General features: G+C 35.9%; 1 protein-coding gene across 3 annotated transcripts in view; it reads left to right on the top strand.

Moving 5' to 3' along the window:
• Window positions 1-19,470, top strand: part of dock1 (dedicator of cytokinesis 1) — a 506,089-nt gene that overhangs the window by 79,203 nt on the left and 407,416 nt on the right. For all 3 annotated transcript variants that reach the window (XM_030163232.1, XM_030163231.1, XM_030163230.1), the window contains exons 3-8: window positions 2,280-2,320; window positions 2,413-2,468; window positions 4,868-4,964; window positions 9,515-9,663; window positions 11,872-12,007; window positions 17,341-17,498. In XM_030163232.1, the coding sequence (XP_030019092.1) occupies window positions 2,280-2,320; window positions 2,413-2,468; window positions 4,868-4,964; window positions 9,515-9,663; window positions 11,872-12,007; window positions 17,341-17,498 (637 nt within the window). The remainder of the gene's footprint in view (window positions 1-2,279; window positions 2,321-2,412; window positions 2,469-4,867; window positions 4,965-9,514; window positions 9,664-11,871; window positions 12,008-17,340; window positions 17,499-19,470) is intronic.

Below are 19,470 nucleotides of genomic sequence, written 5' to 3'. Positions count from 1 at the left end.
AGAGAAAAAATTGGATTTGTTGGTATTTATACATTATTATGCCTATTATTCTACTGGTACGACACACTTGAGATGAATTTGATTTAATGGAATGTAATAAATGACAGTGGATGGAGACACTTTGTTCATGATCAGTTAATGATAGATTTGACTGTAAAAGTAACTTTTTCTGCTGTTTTTAAATTTACTCTGAGCTTTCATGAGCATTTCAATTAATTATAGTAGATTAAATATAGGAAAATACGTGGTTTACAGTAAAAAATGAAAATTACAGAGGATAATGTTATAATAAATGGTAATAAATCACTTGAAAAATTCATCTGCGACCTGTCACAAAATTGGCTTCAGGTCTTTGTGGGTTAAATACCTGGGTCAAGATTATTATCAGTCACGAAACTAGAATAAAAAAAAAACATTTTCATTAACAGAAATAAATAAAAACCCATAAAACCCATGGAGTTGGATCAGTGACAGTGGATGGAGACGCTTAGTTTATGTTCAGTGAATGTTATATTTTGTTGAAAAAGTCACATTTTCTTCATTTTTCTCTATTACTGATATTGTGATAATAAACTTTAATCTGAGTTTTTATGAACATCTACATGATCCGACATGAGCCTAGTGTACCAATAGCTAATTTATAACCTCTGTGATTCCGGGAAACTAATTGGCTGTCTACCAAAAGAACACTAAATACGAAATATAATACAAAAAATTTATAAAGGCGAAACTACCAATAAGGAGGGAGAAATAATCACTAACAAAAAAATTAAGTATTGTAGGAAAAACCCACAAAAACCGAAACATAATCAGTGAATTAAATATTAAAAATAAGCAGATTTTCATTGAAAAATTGCAATATATAGAGGATAATATTGCATTAAATGGTGATAAATAAACAGGGAAATTCATTTGGGAACTGCCACAAAAGTAGCACGGGGTCTTTATGGGTTAATGGTGTTTTTAGCAACAATTTATCAGTGTTTCAGCATCATATAACATTCATATTTTATGTATTTGTGTCTCAGAACAGTCTGTAACCATCATATACTGTAGTTAATATAAAAGAAAAGCAAAGATGTCAATGCAAACCACCCACCCACTTCCCCTAGTCACAGAAATGCATTATTCATTTTCACATTCAAAAGTTACTTTTCCCATCTCATGAATGTCCACTGTAGATGGTTCAGCCTGCAGACATTTACTGCAGTGAATATTTTCAACAGATATCCATCATTTCCTGCTGTTTCCTCTGATCGGTCACTCAGATAAAGTGTTACACATGTCAGGTGTAAATATTCAAGAAATGTTTTGTGAAAGAAAGGGAAGTTATGATTTAAGGGCAAAGTTAAATTTAAAGATTCATAAAGTGCACACTACGCTAAAAAGTTTCTGTATTATGTATGACTTTTTTTTTGTATTGTCATTGTTCTAATTTCAATAAAAAGAGTTAAAAGAAAAACGTGCTGTATTACCATCTGTTGAGTTAAATTGTGGAACAAATAAAATAAACAAACAATAAACATAATTCAGTTTTAAAAAAGATATAAAGAATTGATTCTTGTGTGGTACAGTATTTAATAATGACAATGAGGGCTGTTTGTTTATGGGTAATGTTTTGATAAATATGCTGTAATTATTGAAGAAAATTCTCGAACTGTTGATGTCGGTTTGTATGACTGCACTACCATGATCATATTGTTGTGTATAATTCAGTTAATAAGTATTAGTTGTGGGTTGAATGTTAAAATTAGGAAAAATGTATTGTTTGATTCATATATTAAGTTAGTGATAAAGGTGTAAAAGCACTGGAGGGGTAGGATTAAATAAGTTTATACTTCTTCCTACTCCTTTTCGACCATGCACATACTAGAAGATAGATTTTGTTCATTTAGATGTTATTTTGTTTTTGTCTTATTTTGCATAGATTTGTTTTATTTTGTTTGTTTGCATGTTTGAAATAAATAAAAAATAGAATAAAACAAATAAGTGCATCTGCAACATGAAAAAAAATATTTAATATTTGGACCTGTCTGAAAAGTCCTGTATTATGTGTAAGTTGTTGTAAACGTTCGCATTAATGCTTCCTTGAATTTTCATTTCGATGTTATGTCGTGCAAAGAAGTCAATTAGTAGCAATCAGGAAGCTTGTACCATTTCCATATTCGAAATAAATAATAAATTAAAAAAAATAAAATAAAATACATAAATAAATAAAATGAAATAAAATGAAATATAATAAAAAAAAATAAAATAAATATACTTGTATTCTTTTTCAGACTGGTACAGAGGGCATCGGTTGAGACGTAAATCCAAAAAGGTGAGTTGTTGCTTTTACAGTGTTTCACCTGTTTATCTTCTGTCCTAGTTACGCTAAAACCTCATTTGTATTGTGATCTCTTCCTCCTCCAGGGCATATTTCCTGCTTGTTACATACACCTAAAGGAGGCCACCGTCGAGGGCAGTGGGTTAGTACTTCTACTTTTCCATTTTGGAACTGATACCATATCTGTTTGTATGCTTTTTCTACCGCTAGTAACCAACACTTTTGCATGCCAGGTATCAGGATTTTTTTTTTTTTTTCTTTAACAGTATCGTATGGTGGCCTTGAAGTGTAAAGCACAACAACAAATCACAAAGCACACAAGAAAAAGAAAAGCAGACAAGAAAAACACATACACCCAAGAAAAAGAAAATCAGGCAAACAAGAAAAAAACAAACACAAAAGAAACAGAAAAGCAGATAAGAAAAAACATGAGAAAAAGAAAAGCACACAAACAAGAAAAAAAACACATAAGAAAAAGAAAAGCACATAAGAAAAAACACGAGAAAAAGAAAAGCACGCAAACAAGAAAAAAAAACACATAAGAAAAAGAAAAGCACATAAGAATTAACACGCGAGAAAAAAACACAGAAAAAGAAAAGCACATAAGAAAAAACACACAAGAAAAAGAAAAACACGCATTTTTCTCTGTTTTTGTACAAAAAAGTTAAAGTTTTTTTATGAACATGTTTATAATTACAAACAAGCTGATCTGCAAAGACACACAGTATTCAGTAACAGGTTCATTGTTAAAATTGTACTTATTTTTTGTAAGACATTCTAGGTTGTTCTTAGGTTATTTAGATTTTTGGTAATAATTTTTGGTCATAATGTGACTTTGGCAATTTTTCACATTAACCCATAAAGACCCAAACAGCCTCTGACAACCAAAACCATCTACTGATATAAACTGTTTAAGACCTGTTGATCCAGTAATTCTATCAATCCATGTAAATAATTAGTGTAAAATACAATTTGTCATCTTTTCATGGTCATCAGATATGACCCATTTGGACGTTCAGAGGCTCCGTAGTTACCATGGAAACACCATCATCTTCTACAACACTGATTCGCCAGTAAAACCCATGGAGTTGGATCAATGACAGTGGATGGACACACTTGTTTTATGTTCAGTTATTGATAGATTTACTGAAAAAGTCGCTTTTTCTTCAGTTTTCTATTTTTCTGATATAAAAACTTGCAATTATCTAAATCTTTTAGGAACATCTACATGATCAGTGAATTAAATGTCGGAAAATACCTGATTTTGAATGAAAAAACACAAAATACAGAAGATAATATCACAATAAATGGCGATAAATCACTTACGGAAGGTTAAATATGGAGAAAAAGTTCACAGAAGTAACACTGGGTCCTTATGGGTTAAAGCAAAGAGAAAAAATTGGATTTGTTGGTATTTATAGATTATTATGCCTATTATTCTACTGGTACGACACACTTGGGATGAATTTAATTTGATGGAATTTGATAAATGACAATGGATGGAGACACTTTGTTCATGGTCAGTTAATGATAGATTTGACTGAAGAAGTAACTTTTTCTGCTGTTTTTAAATTTACTGTGAGCTTTCATGAGCATTTCAATTAATTATAGTAGATTAAATATAGAAAAATACATGGTTTACAGTGAAAAATGAAAATTACAGAGGATAATGTTATAATAAATGGTAATAAATCACTTGAAAAATTCATCTGCAACCTTACACAAATTTGGCTTCGGGTCTTTATGAGTTAAATACCTGGGTCAAGATTATTATCAGTCATGAAACTAGAATAAAAAAAAAACATTTTCATTAACTGAAATAAATAAAAACCCATAAAATCCATGGAGTTGGATCAATGACAGTGGATGGAGACGCTTAGTTTATGTTCAGTGAATGTTATATTTTGTTGAAAAAGTCACATTTTCTTCATTTTTCTCTATTACTGATATTGTGATAATAAACTTTACTGAAAAAGTCACTTTTTCTTAATTTTTTTCTGTTTCTGATATAATAGCTTGCAATTGTAATCTGAACTTTGATGAACATCTACGTGATCAGTGAATTACATATAGGAAAATACCTGATATTGACTGAAAAAAAACAAAATACTGAAGATAATAATATTACAGTAAATGGTGATAAATCACTTAAGGAAGGTTAAATATGGAGAAAATGTTTGTGGGTCCTTATGGGTTAAAGCAAAGAGAAAAAATCGGATTTCTTGGTATTTATATATTATTATGCCAATTTTTTTACTGGTCTGACGCACTTAGGATGGATTTAGTCTTTATGTGGTTGGTTTTGACACCTCTGTTACATATTAATGAAAGAACTGAAGGTAAACTTGGTGTTAAATTGATTCGAAATGACACTGATGTGTAATTTAACAGTGACAGAATAGGTACATGAGGCATTGTTTAAATAATTTACACACAATACTGATGTGGTGCATGCACAGTGTCGGCCTACGGACAGGAAGGGGCAGAGACGAAGACACTAAGGTGACTTTATCGTAACTGTCCGAACTCCTGTCACTGCAGGCAAAAGGAGACGATCATTCCCACTGAGCTGCCCTTGGTTCAGGAGGTGACCACCACTCTGAGGGAGTGGGCTTCAATATGGAGGGACCTATATGTGGTGAGACAGCACACAAACGCATCACAGTAGGTTTGTTTTTGGTCAGAGGACACAGCCCCCAGGTCTGCGTTATACACTGGTCTACAAGTCAAATACTTCCACAATAAAAGGAGGGAACTTTTACCACGTGTGAGTCACTGATAAAGAAAAATTAAGCCCTAAATGCTGTTTGGTTGAAGTTTCCAAGATGGAGTTTTGGGTCAAAATGTGAAATTCTGATGGAACAGGGCTCGTGACTGCGACTGAATTACGGTCGCATGGGCTTGAGAATTTCGGTAGTGCGACTGTTTTTGAGATTACGATCGCACGGTGCGCCAATAAAAAAATGAGCGAAAATTAATACGTGCGCCTAGAATAATGGCTGCAGAAGTAACTCGTCAGCTGAAAATAAACAAGCTCCACGCCCCGCTGACTGAAGCGGAAAATCTAGTCCCCGCGCCCTCGCGTGCGCAGGCGGCATAAACAAAGGGATCAAATAACCCCACCGACATTTGAAACAATCTCCTGACTTCAGGCGTGGTGTAGACCACAGTGACTAAGGGTACGTTTACACGGTAACACTCCGCAAAGATTTCTCCTTTGCGTTATAAAATCATTCCGTGTTAAGACGACGCTGCTATGATAACGATCTGCGTTAACATGAGTCCGCGAGGACGGCTGAATACGCTGTAGTGGCCATGCCAGACCAGTAGCTGGCGATGTAGAGCTGTAGTGAAACAGTGGTGGTAAAACAGGCGCCTGCGCACAAACAATGTCCAGTTTAGACAGCCTTTAAATGAGGAGAAGAAGAAGAGGAGGAGGAGGAGGCAGACAACACTATTTACAAACAACAATGGCGAGTGGTCGTACAAAGACGCAGGACTTCTTTGTCTGGACAGACGAGCTGAGCACAGTTAGCAGCACGTATGTTGTTCTGAAACCGGCCATTGTTGTTGTGGTTGTTCCTTCTTTTTCTGCAGCTTTATTGTGTCATAGAGGCTGGCAAACCAGCTTGGAGGCGCATTACCGCCACCAACTGGCCCGGAGTGGGTTAATTGGCGGTTCTTGGCTGCGCGCGCATGCGGTGACGTCATATTTTACCCCGGAACGCTCCGACTCGCGTTAACACGGAGCTGGAATGCGGAGCGTATCGATAACATTCCACCCTGGACCTGGTATCAAAAGTTTCCGGATTCAGGCACTCTAGGCACCGTTTCCATGGTAACAGAAGGCTAATCCGCGATGAAATCTTCCCGGAGTCGACTGAAGCTGACGCCGTGTAAACGGCCCCTAAGGGCCTTTAGGCCATGAAATAAAAAAGTTGGTTGTTGCAAATAATGGTGTGATTAGTCTTTCTTCTCCAAGAACCAACTAAAGTATATACCACACGCTGACAATTGTTTTGCACCTGTGTCAATGTAAGCTTTTTCTTTCATACTCTATTCAAATACTTTATTCTAGGTTGTTAACATTGCTTAAATACATATAGGAATATTACTTGGTATGGCCAAGAATTTTGCTTGTTCTCTAAATTTTTTATATAATAGTGGTGCGCCTAGATTTTAGCCTGTGCTCCTAACTTTTTAGGGTTAGGAGCACAGTGCTCCTAGGTCAAAAAGTTAATTTTGAGCCCTGTGGAAAGATAAACAACCTCCAGCATTTCAATCTTGGTTTCTGGGTCTTTTACATCATTTAATTTTGGAAAACTCACATAAAAGAGGTAGATCCCTCACTTATTTCAGAGCAGTTTTATTAATACCCGTCTATGATTAATATCTGAGTCTCTTATTTTTTATTTGTTTATTACCTCCGCCAAAGAGGTTATGTTTTTGTCGGCATTGGTTTGTCTGTTTGTCTGTCTGTGTGTGCAAGATAACTCAAAAAGTTATGGACGGATTTGGATGAAAGTTTCAGGAAATGTTGATACTGACACAAGGAAGAAATGATTAAATTTTGGTGGGGATCGGGGGTGGGGGTGGGGGCCCACGGGGGCCCACTGATCTGCCTTGGCGGAGGTCTGCGCTGTCTTTTCTAGAAAAGCCCTTGGAGAGCGCAGACCTCCGCCAAGGCAGATCAGTGGGGCCCCGTGCCCCCGCCCCCCACACACACACACACACACACACACAGACACACACAGACACACACATACACACACACACACACACACACACACGATCACCACCAAAATTTAATCATTGGTTCCTTGTGCCAGTATCAACATTTCCTGAAATTTTCATCCAAATCTGCGGCACTCATCTGCCTTGGTGGAGGTCTGCACTCTCCGAGTTTATACATTTATTTATTATTATTTTTAATTCATTATCTTCTTTTTCATGGTGCAACAGGGTGGGAGTGTTCGTGGGTTTAGGTATAAAAAAGTGATGACTGTATTATGCTTTTGTGGATGACTCAATGTGTAATAAAAACTTGTTGAACAAAAAAATGTGAAATCGGAGAATCAACGAGTGAATGGGTTTAACTCCAAAAGAATATTAGTGTCAGAGCTACAGAGTCTACTGCAAAACACTGTCTGCACATGACAATACAGTCACTTTACAGGTTCTATCTAGTGGAACATTTATAAATCTATTGTATAAATGTACATAAACCAGTATATATGTGTAATAACACTTTATCATATACCTTGAAAACATCAGCAAGCCAGCACTTCTGTCATTAGTTTTCCAGTTAATCTGATTAAAGCTGTGTGTGACTTTGGTCACCAGTTTTTCATCAGATCTGTAAAACCTGAGTCACAGCCTAAGTATCAGGAATCCATAAGTCTTTCTGTGATTACGCACCTGACTCTCTTCCCTTGTGGTTAACAATTTGTAAGTGTACTCCACCATAAATAGTCCATTTATTTACAAACAGAGCTGTTTGGTCACTTGGGCATTTTCAGAAACTTGTTGCGACGTGCATTGTGGGAAGCGGAGCTTCACGCAGCTGCATTATGGCTGCAGCGGCAACAAACGCGCAGACAGCTTCGTTGCCTGTTGCTGCTGCAGCTGTGTGGAGCTCCGCTTCCCACAATGCACGTTGCGACAAATTTCCGGAAATGCCCGACTGACCTACCGGCTCTGTCAACAAATGGATTGTTTATGGTGGAGTACATTTTGAAACTGTTTACCGTGAGGAAGAGATTCAGGTGAGTAATCACAGAAAGACTTACAGATTCCTGATACTTAGGCTATGACTGAGGTTTTACAGATCTGATGAAAAACTGATGAAAGTCATACACAGCTTTAAACAAAACTAACTATTGCATTACAGTGATGTTTATCCCAATATAAAACTAGATTATGACATTTGTCATCATTGTTTTGTATCCCAGACCCCTGTTAGAAAAGAACACTTTGTCCATATTGTGTTTAATGGATCATGTTGATCAAATGTCAAAACTCAGAGTCTTTGAAAAAACACCTTTTAAAGGTCATAAACTCAGCTTCCACAATCCTGCAGACTGTCTTTGGTCAAATTTAAGACTTCACATTCACATAAATACCAGTACAACAGGGCGTATAGTTATTGTCTTGTCTCTTCATTAATTTTACTATGAAATGGTCAGATTAAGTAAAAAACATCTCTGAGGCACGTAGAAGCCAATAACGTAATAATGACCTATAATGTAATAAATTGGCCATTTTTAAAATGTAATAGGCCAATAACGTAATAACTGACCAATAGTGTAATAAAAGTCCTGAACTGATAATGTAATAAGTTATTATGTTGGGGGCCAAAAATTATTACGTTATCGGTTCAGGACTTTTATTACATTATTGGCCTATTACATTTTAAAAATGGCAAATTTATTATGTTATGGGTTGTTATATGGCGTTATATGGCGACACGGTGGTGCAGTGGTTAGCACTCGTGCCTCACAGCAAGAAGGTCCTGGGTTCAATTCCAACACCAGTGGACAGGGGTGGGACCTTTCTGTGTGGAGTTTGCATGTTCTCCCCATGTCTGCGTGGGTTCTCTCCGGGTACTCCGGCTTCCTCCCACCATCCAAACACATGCACTAATAAGTTAATTGGTTAATCTAAATTGCCCATAGGTGTGAATGTGAGAGTGATTGTTTGTCTCTATATGTTCAGCCCTGCGATGAACTGGCGACTTGTCCAGGGTGTACCCCGCCTTCGCCCCTATGTAGCTGGGATAGGCTCCAAGCGACCCCCGTGACCCTAGTGAGGATAAAGTGGGTTCAGAAAATGAATGGGTCGTTATTACGTTATTGGCTTCTACAAGGCATTTTGGACGTAGATAACAGCAAATAAAACTACATATATATATATATATATTTATACATATATATATATATATATATATATATATATATATATATATATATATATATATAAAACTATATTATGCCATTTGTCATCATTGTTTTGTATCCCAGAACCCTTTTAGAAAAGAACGTGTCCCAGTACTTACATTACATGGAACATTTTTACTTTATTATCTTATGATTTGCCCAGTTTTTTCCTTATAAATGTACCGCCAAGCTTCATTTATAACTTAATTCTTCACAGGAGACATTTGGATTCATTGTGTGTTTCTTTTGTCAGGGAGACAAGCGTGAAATGTTCAACACCGTCCGTGACATGATCTACGACCTGATCGAATGGCGTTCCCAGATCCTGTCCGGAACGTTACCACAAGACGAACTCACCGAGCTCAAACAGAAAGTCACCTCCAAGATCGACTACGGCAACAAGTGAGGATGTGGTGTTTTGGGGTCTGTTCTGCTCCTGCTTCCCCTCCCATCCCTTCCCATTCCCTTGGTTTTCGATGGTACCTGTTGGAATAGTCCAGCACAGTCAGTCAATAGAAAATGACAGGTCATCACTTAAGCGGAGAACAAACTGGATGGATTCAGCTTCAGCAAACCGTCCTGTGTTCCATCATGAAGTGACAGCTCCTGCTGTGTCTGCAATGGACCCCAGAAAATCAGTTGAAAATGAAAATTGTGGAGCGCCATTCTGCTGTGATGAAACTTGAAACTTTTAGCCAGGTAGAGAAATGGCTTTAGCCTCAGCAGGAGCAGGGAGGGGGACGAGGTGTTGAAATACACCGACTGCAGGTTTGGCAGCGGGCTGTCGTCTGGACCCATTCCCTCCACAGAAGAAAAACTGGCACAAAATAGGGGAAAACGGTGGAGCTGAGGGCAGGCGGCATCAGTAGGAAGCACATGTCTACTTCTGTTCGCACGTTCTACTTCCTAACGTGACTTTTATAGTGTTATTAAATGTTAGCAGTCTTCGTTAGTGATTTCTTCAAACATGTTTTCTGACTGAACTACTGGTCGGATTGCACTTTTATTTATTCTTATGCACTTTTATTGGTTTTTATGCACTTTTATTGATATATACAGGGTGGGGAAGCAAAATTTACAATATTTTGAGGCAGGGATTGAAAGACAGTGTATGACCAATTAGTTTATTGAAAGTCATGAGAATTTATTTGCCACAAGAAAATGGACATAATAGAAAATGTTTTTATTCTATGTGTCCTCCTTCTTTCTCAATAACTGCCTTCACACGCTTCCTGAAACTTGCGCAAGTGTTCCTCAAATATTTGGGTGACAACTTCTCCCATTCTTCTTTAATAGTATCTTCCAGACTTTCTGGTAATAGTTTTGCTCATAGTCATTCTCTTCTTTCCATTATAAACAGTCTTTATGGACACTCCAACTATTTTTGAAATCTCCTTTGGTGTGACGAGTGCATTCAGCAAATCACACACTCTTTGACGTTTGCTTTCCTGATTACTCATATGGGCAAAAGTTTCTGAAAAGGTATGGATAATAATGTTAGGTATGATTATGACATCAATATATGTTTGGTTTCAACACAACTGACGTAGTGCCTGCTGAGAAAAAACAACTAAACGTTCATTGTAAATTTTGCTTCCCCACCCTGTGTATGTGTGTATATATATATATATATATATATATATATATATATATATATATATATATATATATATATATATACATAATATATATTTATTTATTTATTTACATGGATTTTTTTTTTTTTTTTTTTTTTTTTTTTTTTTTTACAGAATCGTGTTTTTTTCTAGTATCCTTTATCGGACTCCCTGAACGACCACAAAAAAGTTCCTATGTGTATATGTATGCACAAATGGCAAATAACATTTTAAAAAAAATATATTTATTTTTAATCTTTTGGATTCATTAAAAAAATGCATCTGTAGCTTCCTTGGGATAATGTCTACAAGGTTTGTTCATAGTTTTGAGAAATTTAGATTTTTTAATTTTTGACAAATTTTTGAAATATAAAAAATTTTGCCTTGGCCATATTTTGATGGTTTATAACATGGAAATGGTTACAGATATCAATGTAGTTACTGTTGATCACTGATAGGAAGTCGTATATGGACGTTAATTTGGGTCCGTGACCTTTGACCTTGAGTGACCTTGAGGGGTCAAACTGGAGGTCACCAATGTCTAGATTTCAGTATCTTCTTCTCTGAAACTACGGGTCGGATTCATTTCAAATTTTATCCGTAGCTTCCTTACAACAATGTCTAGAAAGTTTGTTCACAGTTTTGAGAAATTTTAATTTTTGACAAACTTTTCAAATATTAAAAATTTGCGTTTACTTTTAATGGTCCATATTTTGATGGGTTATAACATGGAAATGGTTACAGATATCTATATAGTTACTATTGATCATTGATAGAAGTCATATATGGACTTTGACTGAATTAGTTGAGTTCTTCTCCAGTGAAAGTACCACCCACTTCTATTGGGAGATTGATCTCCTGCATTAAAACCACAGAACTCTAACATAGAACAGAACCTGACAACCTCACAAATTTAACTGGGTATTGATTCTTGTTGGTGAGATACACGGACATTGGTCTTATTTTCTTTTCGGATTCTTCTTTTCTGTTACAGGTATCTGGATCTGGACCTGGTGGTCAGGGACAAAGACGGGAACATCCTGGACCCGGACCTCACCAGTACCATCAGCCTGTTCAGAGCTCATGAAGCCGCCTCCAAACAAATTGAGGACAGAATCCAAGAGGAGAAGGTAAAGCTGAGAGCCTGCTGACACCTCCATTTGCAGTTAATGTCAGGATGAGTGAGGTGTAAGTGGAATCATATGTAGGCAGATCCGGTCCTGGTTCATCCAGACTGATGGTGTCTGAGACGAGTCAAAGAGGGTCAGAGACTGCATTTGTACTGAGACGAGAAGCAGGAGGAAAATGACTGACATGCAGCCTTTTATTGAGATTAAATAACCCTTCATTTGTCTCTTGGAAATAATTGTTATTCTCGTTAATATCATCAGACCCATTTCTGTAAAAGTACATAAACGTTTGGTATGCAGGATTTACACATACCCATGTACAGTCATGGAAAAAATTGTTAGACCACCCTTGTTTTCTTCAATTTCTTGTTCATTTTAATGCCTGGTACAACTAAAAGTACATTTGTTTGGACAAATATAATGATAACAACAAAAATAGCTCATAGTAGTTTAATTTCAGAGCTGATATCTATCCATTTTCCATGTTTTCTTGATAACCAAAATCACTTCAGTTCTTACATCAATATCTATGGCATTGTACTGACAAAAACAGTGCTTTTAGGCATTCCGTGTTTTCTTTTCTGTCTGTTTTAGTCACATGATACATACAGGAGGTAGTACTGGATTGCATAACCATTGTTTTTGATGACTTTTGATGGTCTAATAATTTTTTCCGGGACTGTACTTGTGTTAAACAACCATATTACACTGATTTCTGCATAAATGATGGGTTTGCTTGGGCGATATTAGCGACCATTAGCATAGAATTACACAGACTCCATCACAAACTTCACACAAGAACACAAATCTCCCAATTTGAACCTTTAAAAAAGTATTTAAAAAAAAAAGTTTTTTCTGGTTATCTTTATTAAATGCAAAATAATGCAGGATAAAAGTTAAGCTAGAGACCTCATTTCTTTTTCTTTTCTTTTCTTTGACCTTTAGGCTGTACACTGAGGTTTCCCTGATTTATTTTTTTAATGTTTAGTACATCCAGTAATTCTTGGCAGCTTTGTGTTGAAAAATATTCTTGTTAAACTTGTCAGGCCTGTCAGCCAGCTGAGCCCATAAAAAAAAAAAAAAAAAAAGACATAAAAACAGCTGTACAATTAAAAACGATCAAAAATAAAAACATAAACCAGTACCAAATAAAACAATAAATGGTGATCTATCGCTTAAAAATGGTTAAATCAACAGACAGTTTCATTTGGAAACTGCCACTAAACTATCACTGGGTCTCTGTGGGTTAAAGGGTGAAAATCAGGCCCTTTTTTGTGAACTTGTAGGATCGGTCTGCTTTTACTGCTCCAGGATCGGAGCCAGGCGTCCTGTCTGTTTTCCTTGGCTCTTCCCAGGCTTCCCTCACCTGAATGTCAGCTGGCTCTGTGTCCGACTGCCAGGTGCTAAGTGGCCTGCAGTTACGCCGTCTCATCTTTTGTGACCTTTCCATCCCGGGGTCTTTATTGCATATGCATGGCCAATATAAAAGTGTCCAGGTCACCGCCATGAATATTAATGCTGCGGCCCACCACATTTCTGAAGGGCTTCCGGAGAATTCCTAAGTCGGTCTAGATTTTTACTGTAGATGCAGTCGACAGATGATGAAGCTGATGTACGGACACACCATGGCGGATACTGACAGCTTTACTGGTGCTGTTAAACCTCACTTCATTACCTGTTAAATTTTTAGAAAGATACCAGAGGCAGTGGGGCTGTTAAGTAGCATTGGTTTACTCAGGATATGGACAGAAGTATTTGGACACTTTGAACGTTTTTAACAGGCGTCTGGGATACAAAACAATAATGATTAATGTTATACTATAGTTTTATATTGGGATAAATATTGAATATCTCCCATTAAATTTATCCTCTTTATGGACATATTGATGAATTATAAACTCTATGGCAGGGATTAAAGTTCTCCGTCACCACGACGGATTTCCGTCAAATGGAAAAATTGAGGGGGAAAAAAGTCATATTGAAGTAACTTCCCCACATGTTTCACGGAGTCCAGTGGGCACCGCGATCCTGTCCTGGGTCTGCTGTCCAGAATCTGCAGGTGTTGAACACAGGCACACCACGCACAGGGGGCTGATAGGTTTAACAGTGATGATAATAAGATGACTTCTTTATTTTTATGTCGGGAGGAGATTGATGACTATTTCTCTTTGGAAGGAAACGCTGCTCATTCTGTGCCTCAGAAACACATGGACAAGTTCAGCTTTACCGAAGTTCAGCCTCCAGACGCTAACTTTAGTTTAGTGCTAACAAGTAGCTTTCATTATGAAAGAACCACAGCGAAAAGGGAAGAAGACAGAACTGATCTACATGGACCTTCATGTTTGGGTTCATAGCTTATCTCCTCTTGCCGGTATATGACTAGTGTGTGTGTTTGTGTTTGTGTGTATGTGCCCTTCCCGTGCGTGCGGCTGTGCGCGCCGCAGCCTTACACGGTTACGCGCCCAACTGCATATGCGCTTTATTTTGACCCGTTTAGCATCTTATTTCTATCTGTGTGATACAGTACGAAGAGAAAATTGAATGAATGAGTAACACCCTTGGTATTTGCAGTTCCAAAAAGCAGAAAAAATAAAAGATTAGTTGGTTAGGGTTACATTTACACAGACATTTTCCCCAAAATTCATGTACTGTTGGAGTTGGAGTTATGTTTTAGGAGTTCCTAAATTGTTAAATAAAAAGTTTTTCACTCATTTTTTGCAGTAAGGTTTTCTTCTAGTTATTATTTTCACTTGCTTCAAAGGTTTTCATACCCTTTAAAATTAACCACAGAGCACCAAAATTGACCTGAAGTTTTAAAAATTTTCTGGGGGAGGACCCCCAGACCCCCCACCAGTACCACTCATGACATTTTTTCTATCCATGTTACTAATCTTCTACACCTGTACACTCTCCCATTCAGTGGGTTTACAGTATTGCCAAATTTGACTATATAAACTTGTACACTATAGTAGTATTGTATTGCATCATTTTTAATAGTGGCCAATGGTTTTGACCAGAAGAAAATTTTCAGTCAGATGAAAAATTTTTGCTTTAATCCCTGGTATATGGACAAAAGTATTAGGACGCATCATGGCTACAGTTGTAAGATGTTTCTGATGATTTGAGATAAAAAACATCAATATTTCCGTAAAGTTTAATGGGAGATTTGTCTTCCTAAGTCAGGGGTGTCAAACTCATTTTAGTTCAGGGGCCACATTCACTTAAATAAGATCTGAAATGGGCCGAACCAGTAAAATATAATAAAAAGTAAAACATAATAATATAGAAATAATGTCAATTCCAAACTTTTCTCTATGCTTTAGAGTGAAAAAAGTTAATTTACATTATGAAAAGGTTTACATCTACAAACTATCCTTTCAAAAGTTGTGAATAACATGAACAAACTGAAAAAATAAGTGTAATTTTAACAATATTCTGCCTCAGTTTATCATTTACACATGTACATTATAACTTACAGGTCACAGTGGATCTACAAACACACAAAACATTTAATAACAGGCGGAATATTGTTAAAATTGTACTTACGTCTCTTAAGACATTTCAGGTTGGTCATATTTGTTCAGGTTATTCACATTTTTTGCAAAATTATACTTCGTTTTAGTATAAATACATGAAAATATTTACATTTACAAAGAGAAAAAATTGGAGTTGTCATTATTTATATGTTATTATGAAAGTATTTTACTGGTCCTGCCCACTTGAGATTGAATTGGTCTGAATGTGGAACCTGAACTAAAAGGATTGTTCATATCTTTGTGTAATTTTTGCATTTCACAAATTCATCCCAAGGACTGGACTGGACCCTTTGGCGGGCCAGATTTGGCCCCCGGGCCGCATGTTTGACGCCTGCGTCCTAAGTAAAATATAGTTTTATATTGTGATAAATATCATTGTATTGCATTAGTGAGTTTTGTTTAAATTTTTCTCTGTGCTTCCAAAATGAAGCACATATAACAATTTTTGGTTCTTACTTAATTTCTCTCAACATTGATTTGTTTTAAATCTATAACTATGCATTTTTTTAGCAGGCTGGTAAACCTCTGCCCATCTTTACCTCTGAGAGACGCCACCTTTCTTAAATGCTCATTTTATACCCAGTCAACTTACTGACCTGTTCTCTGTTAAAGTAATTAGTTGCAAAATGTTCCTCCAGTTGATTTGTTTTAGCATCACTTATGTTTTCAGGCTTTTGTGGCCCCTGTCCTAACTTTTTGGAGACATGTTACATTATTTAATTTTCTTGAAATTATATATTTGCTTGGATTAAACATGTATTTTATGCTCTATTGCAAATAGAATATCAGATTGTTAGATTGTTAGATAGAAATCTTTTTTTTCCTACATTTTACACAACAGGGTTGTATAGCTATCAGGGCTGGCAAAGTCATAAAGTCAGAATGAAAAGCAAAAAAAAAGGCTATAATTATGATTTTTTTTTTTTTTTTTTTTTTTTGTGTAATTTATTTTTTTATTGACATTCAGTATCAGACATTTACATGTTGTATAACACATAAACATATTGCACATTTCTGTTGTCTGCTCTAAATGCCAGAACAATATATTTTTGTATAATTATGATTTTAAATGCTCTACGTCTAAATTTCTCAAATATTTTTTCATGCTCTGACAATAATTAATCATTTTCTACCACAACTAACCATCTACTTTCTTCACATCTCACTTAGGAAGAAAAATCTCCCATTAAACTTTAAGGAAATATTGATTTATCTCAAATCGGCATGAACAGGACATCTTACAGCTGTTGACATGATCTGTCCCAATATTTTTGTCCATATAGTTTATAAACATGCATTATTTTGCTATTAACAACATTTTAGATATTTCAAGCATAATTCAGTGTACATCAATATTTTTCTTCCTAAGTGAGATGTGAAGAATGTAGATGGTTAGTTGTGGTAGAAAATTATTATTTACAGTCAGAGCATGAAAAATACTTTAGAAATTTAGACGTGGAACATTTAAAATAATGGTTACAGATATAAAAAAAAAAATCAGTGTCGGGAGAAATTAAATAAAAACCATTGTTGAGGCATTTTGGAAGCAAATATAACAATTTAAACACAACTAACCAACTTAATGCAATGATATTTATCGCAATATAAAATAATATTATGACATTTATCGTTATTGTTTTGTATCCCAGACCCCTGTTAGAAAACAAACACCTGAATTCAATGTGTCCCAATACTTTTGTCCGTATAGTGTATGTTGATGCTGCTTTCTCTGACCAGCCCAACCAGGTCTACCAGCTTTCTACATGTTTGTAACATCACTCTGTTTCCCTCCAACAGTCTCAGAAGCAGAATATCGACCTGAACCGACAGGCCAAGTTCGCCTCCACGCCGGCGTTCGCCCTCTTTGTGACTTTGAAGAACGTTGTTTGTAAGATCGGCGAGGATGCAGAGGTGCTCATGTCGCTTTACGATCCTGTGGAATCCAAGTTTATCAGGTATGGCTACAATTTTTTATTATCTTTTTGTTTACTTTTCTGTTTTGTTTGTGTCGCTTTGTTTGGTTCAAAAAGGCCCTTATCTCATCCAAAAGCCTTCAAGATGACTGTGTGTTTTACTTTTGCCTCGGTTTTATCAGGGTGTCTGCGGAGCCTGAAAACATCTTCATTTTGATTGTCTTAAATTATGTTTAAAATTCATAAAAAATCCTTTAATCTCACACTTAAGATCTTAAAATATCCACAGATGCAATAAATGATATTGTTACATCAGCGGGAAATGTTTGTACAAAATTAGTCAAAGTTATAATTGGTGTTGTCACTTTTTTTTTTTTTTAGTTTTCTTTGCTCTGATATAATATAATGACTTTTTCATTTGCTTTGAGCCTCCGTGACCTACTGGATTTCACTGAAAAAGGCAAAATTAAAAGGATAATATTATCATAAATGGTAATAAATTACTTAGGACAGATTAATGTAGAGAAAAAATAATTTGGAAGTCGACAAGAAAAATAATTGTAGGTCTTAAACGATTCAAAAAATCTTAAATTTGTCCTAAATTAAGGCCTTAATTACACTGGTCAACAACAAATTTATTGTTGAAGTTTTTTGAGCTGATTTAGGATAATTTTGGTGTGCTGAATCCAAAAATCACATTAATTTTGCTCAATCAGGTCAACTTTCTGAACTATGCTACATATTGACTTTTTAACATTTTTCCTTCCATTTATGGGCATTTTCACATCATATGACAAAAAATTCTTTCATATTTCTTGCAATAAATGAGTTCTGAAGATTTGACTTTTGCCAATTTATGATTGTTTTTTTTAATATTACAGGTGAATGAAATGGCTTTGACTAGAAGATCTTGCAAAAATAAGCCAATTTACAGGAATTAAAGTTTGTAACACTTAATAAATACATCCTGTTAGAAAATGATTTTTTTTCTCTTAAAACCTATTTTGGGGGAGAACTATATAAAAAATCAACTGATAAAGTCACAAAAATGTAATCAATTTTGTGAGAAGATCAAATTTTTCCAAATCAAATTAGCAAAAAAACCTGATCTGATTGAGAAAAACAGATGTCATTTTTGGATTTAGCGGTGCAAAATGGTCCGAATTTTTGTATTTTTTGTAACCCAGTGTTATCCTTAAAATGGATAACTAATCCTTAAATACAGGGTGACCCAAAAAAACGGGAATTTTTGAAGTGCGTATTGGCAGACATGAGCAAGTGGCAGCACTGCGAGACAGTGACCTCGAGCAAGTAAACACACCCCCATTTTAGTAAGCATTGGCGGCTGTGCGAGAATTGTTCGGTAACCGTGTGATCTCAAGATTCGGTAACGTTCCCTGGCCCCCTAGATCGCCAGATTTGTCTGTTTGTGATTTTTTCTTGTGGGGCTATCTCAAGAGTAAAGTGTACACGACTCGACCAAGAACTCTGGATGAGTTAAAACGGAGAATTCAGGATGAAATTCACAGTATCCCAGCTGAGATGTTGCAGCGGTCAATGAGGAATCTCAACAGCAGATTTCAAGAATGCATTCGTACAGGAGGACGCCATCTACAGGAAGTCATTTTAAAAAAATGAAAATTCCATCATTGTTTCTTAAATGGCATGTTTTAAGGTTTCAATTACTATGAATAAAATATTTTTCTTCCATCACTCTTGGTTTTATTGGATTGTTAAAAAGTTTGTTTTTTTATGTCACCCCGTATCTCATCTAGGTCCATCTTTAAAGACGCACCTGTTTACACTGGTTTTTATCGATACAAGTGTATGACTTTATTTCTTTTGTCTTCTGGATGATTTTCATTCTATTACAGGGTGGGGAAGCAAAAGTTACAATATTTTGAGGCAGGGATTGAAAGACAGTGTATGACCAATTAGTTTATTGAAAGTCATGAGAATTTATTTGTCACAAGAAAATGTACATAATAGAAAATGTGTCCTCCTTCTTTCTCAA

This window comes from Sphaeramia orbicularis, chromosome 19 (assembly GCF_902148855.1).
Source record: "Sphaeramia orbicularis chromosome 19, fSphaOr1.1, whole genome shotgun sequence".
NCBI lineage: Eukaryota > Metazoa > Chordata > Actinopteri > Kurtiformes > Apogonidae > Sphaeramia > Sphaeramia orbicularis.
This window is presented reverse-complemented; position numbering and strand designations above follow the sequence as displayed.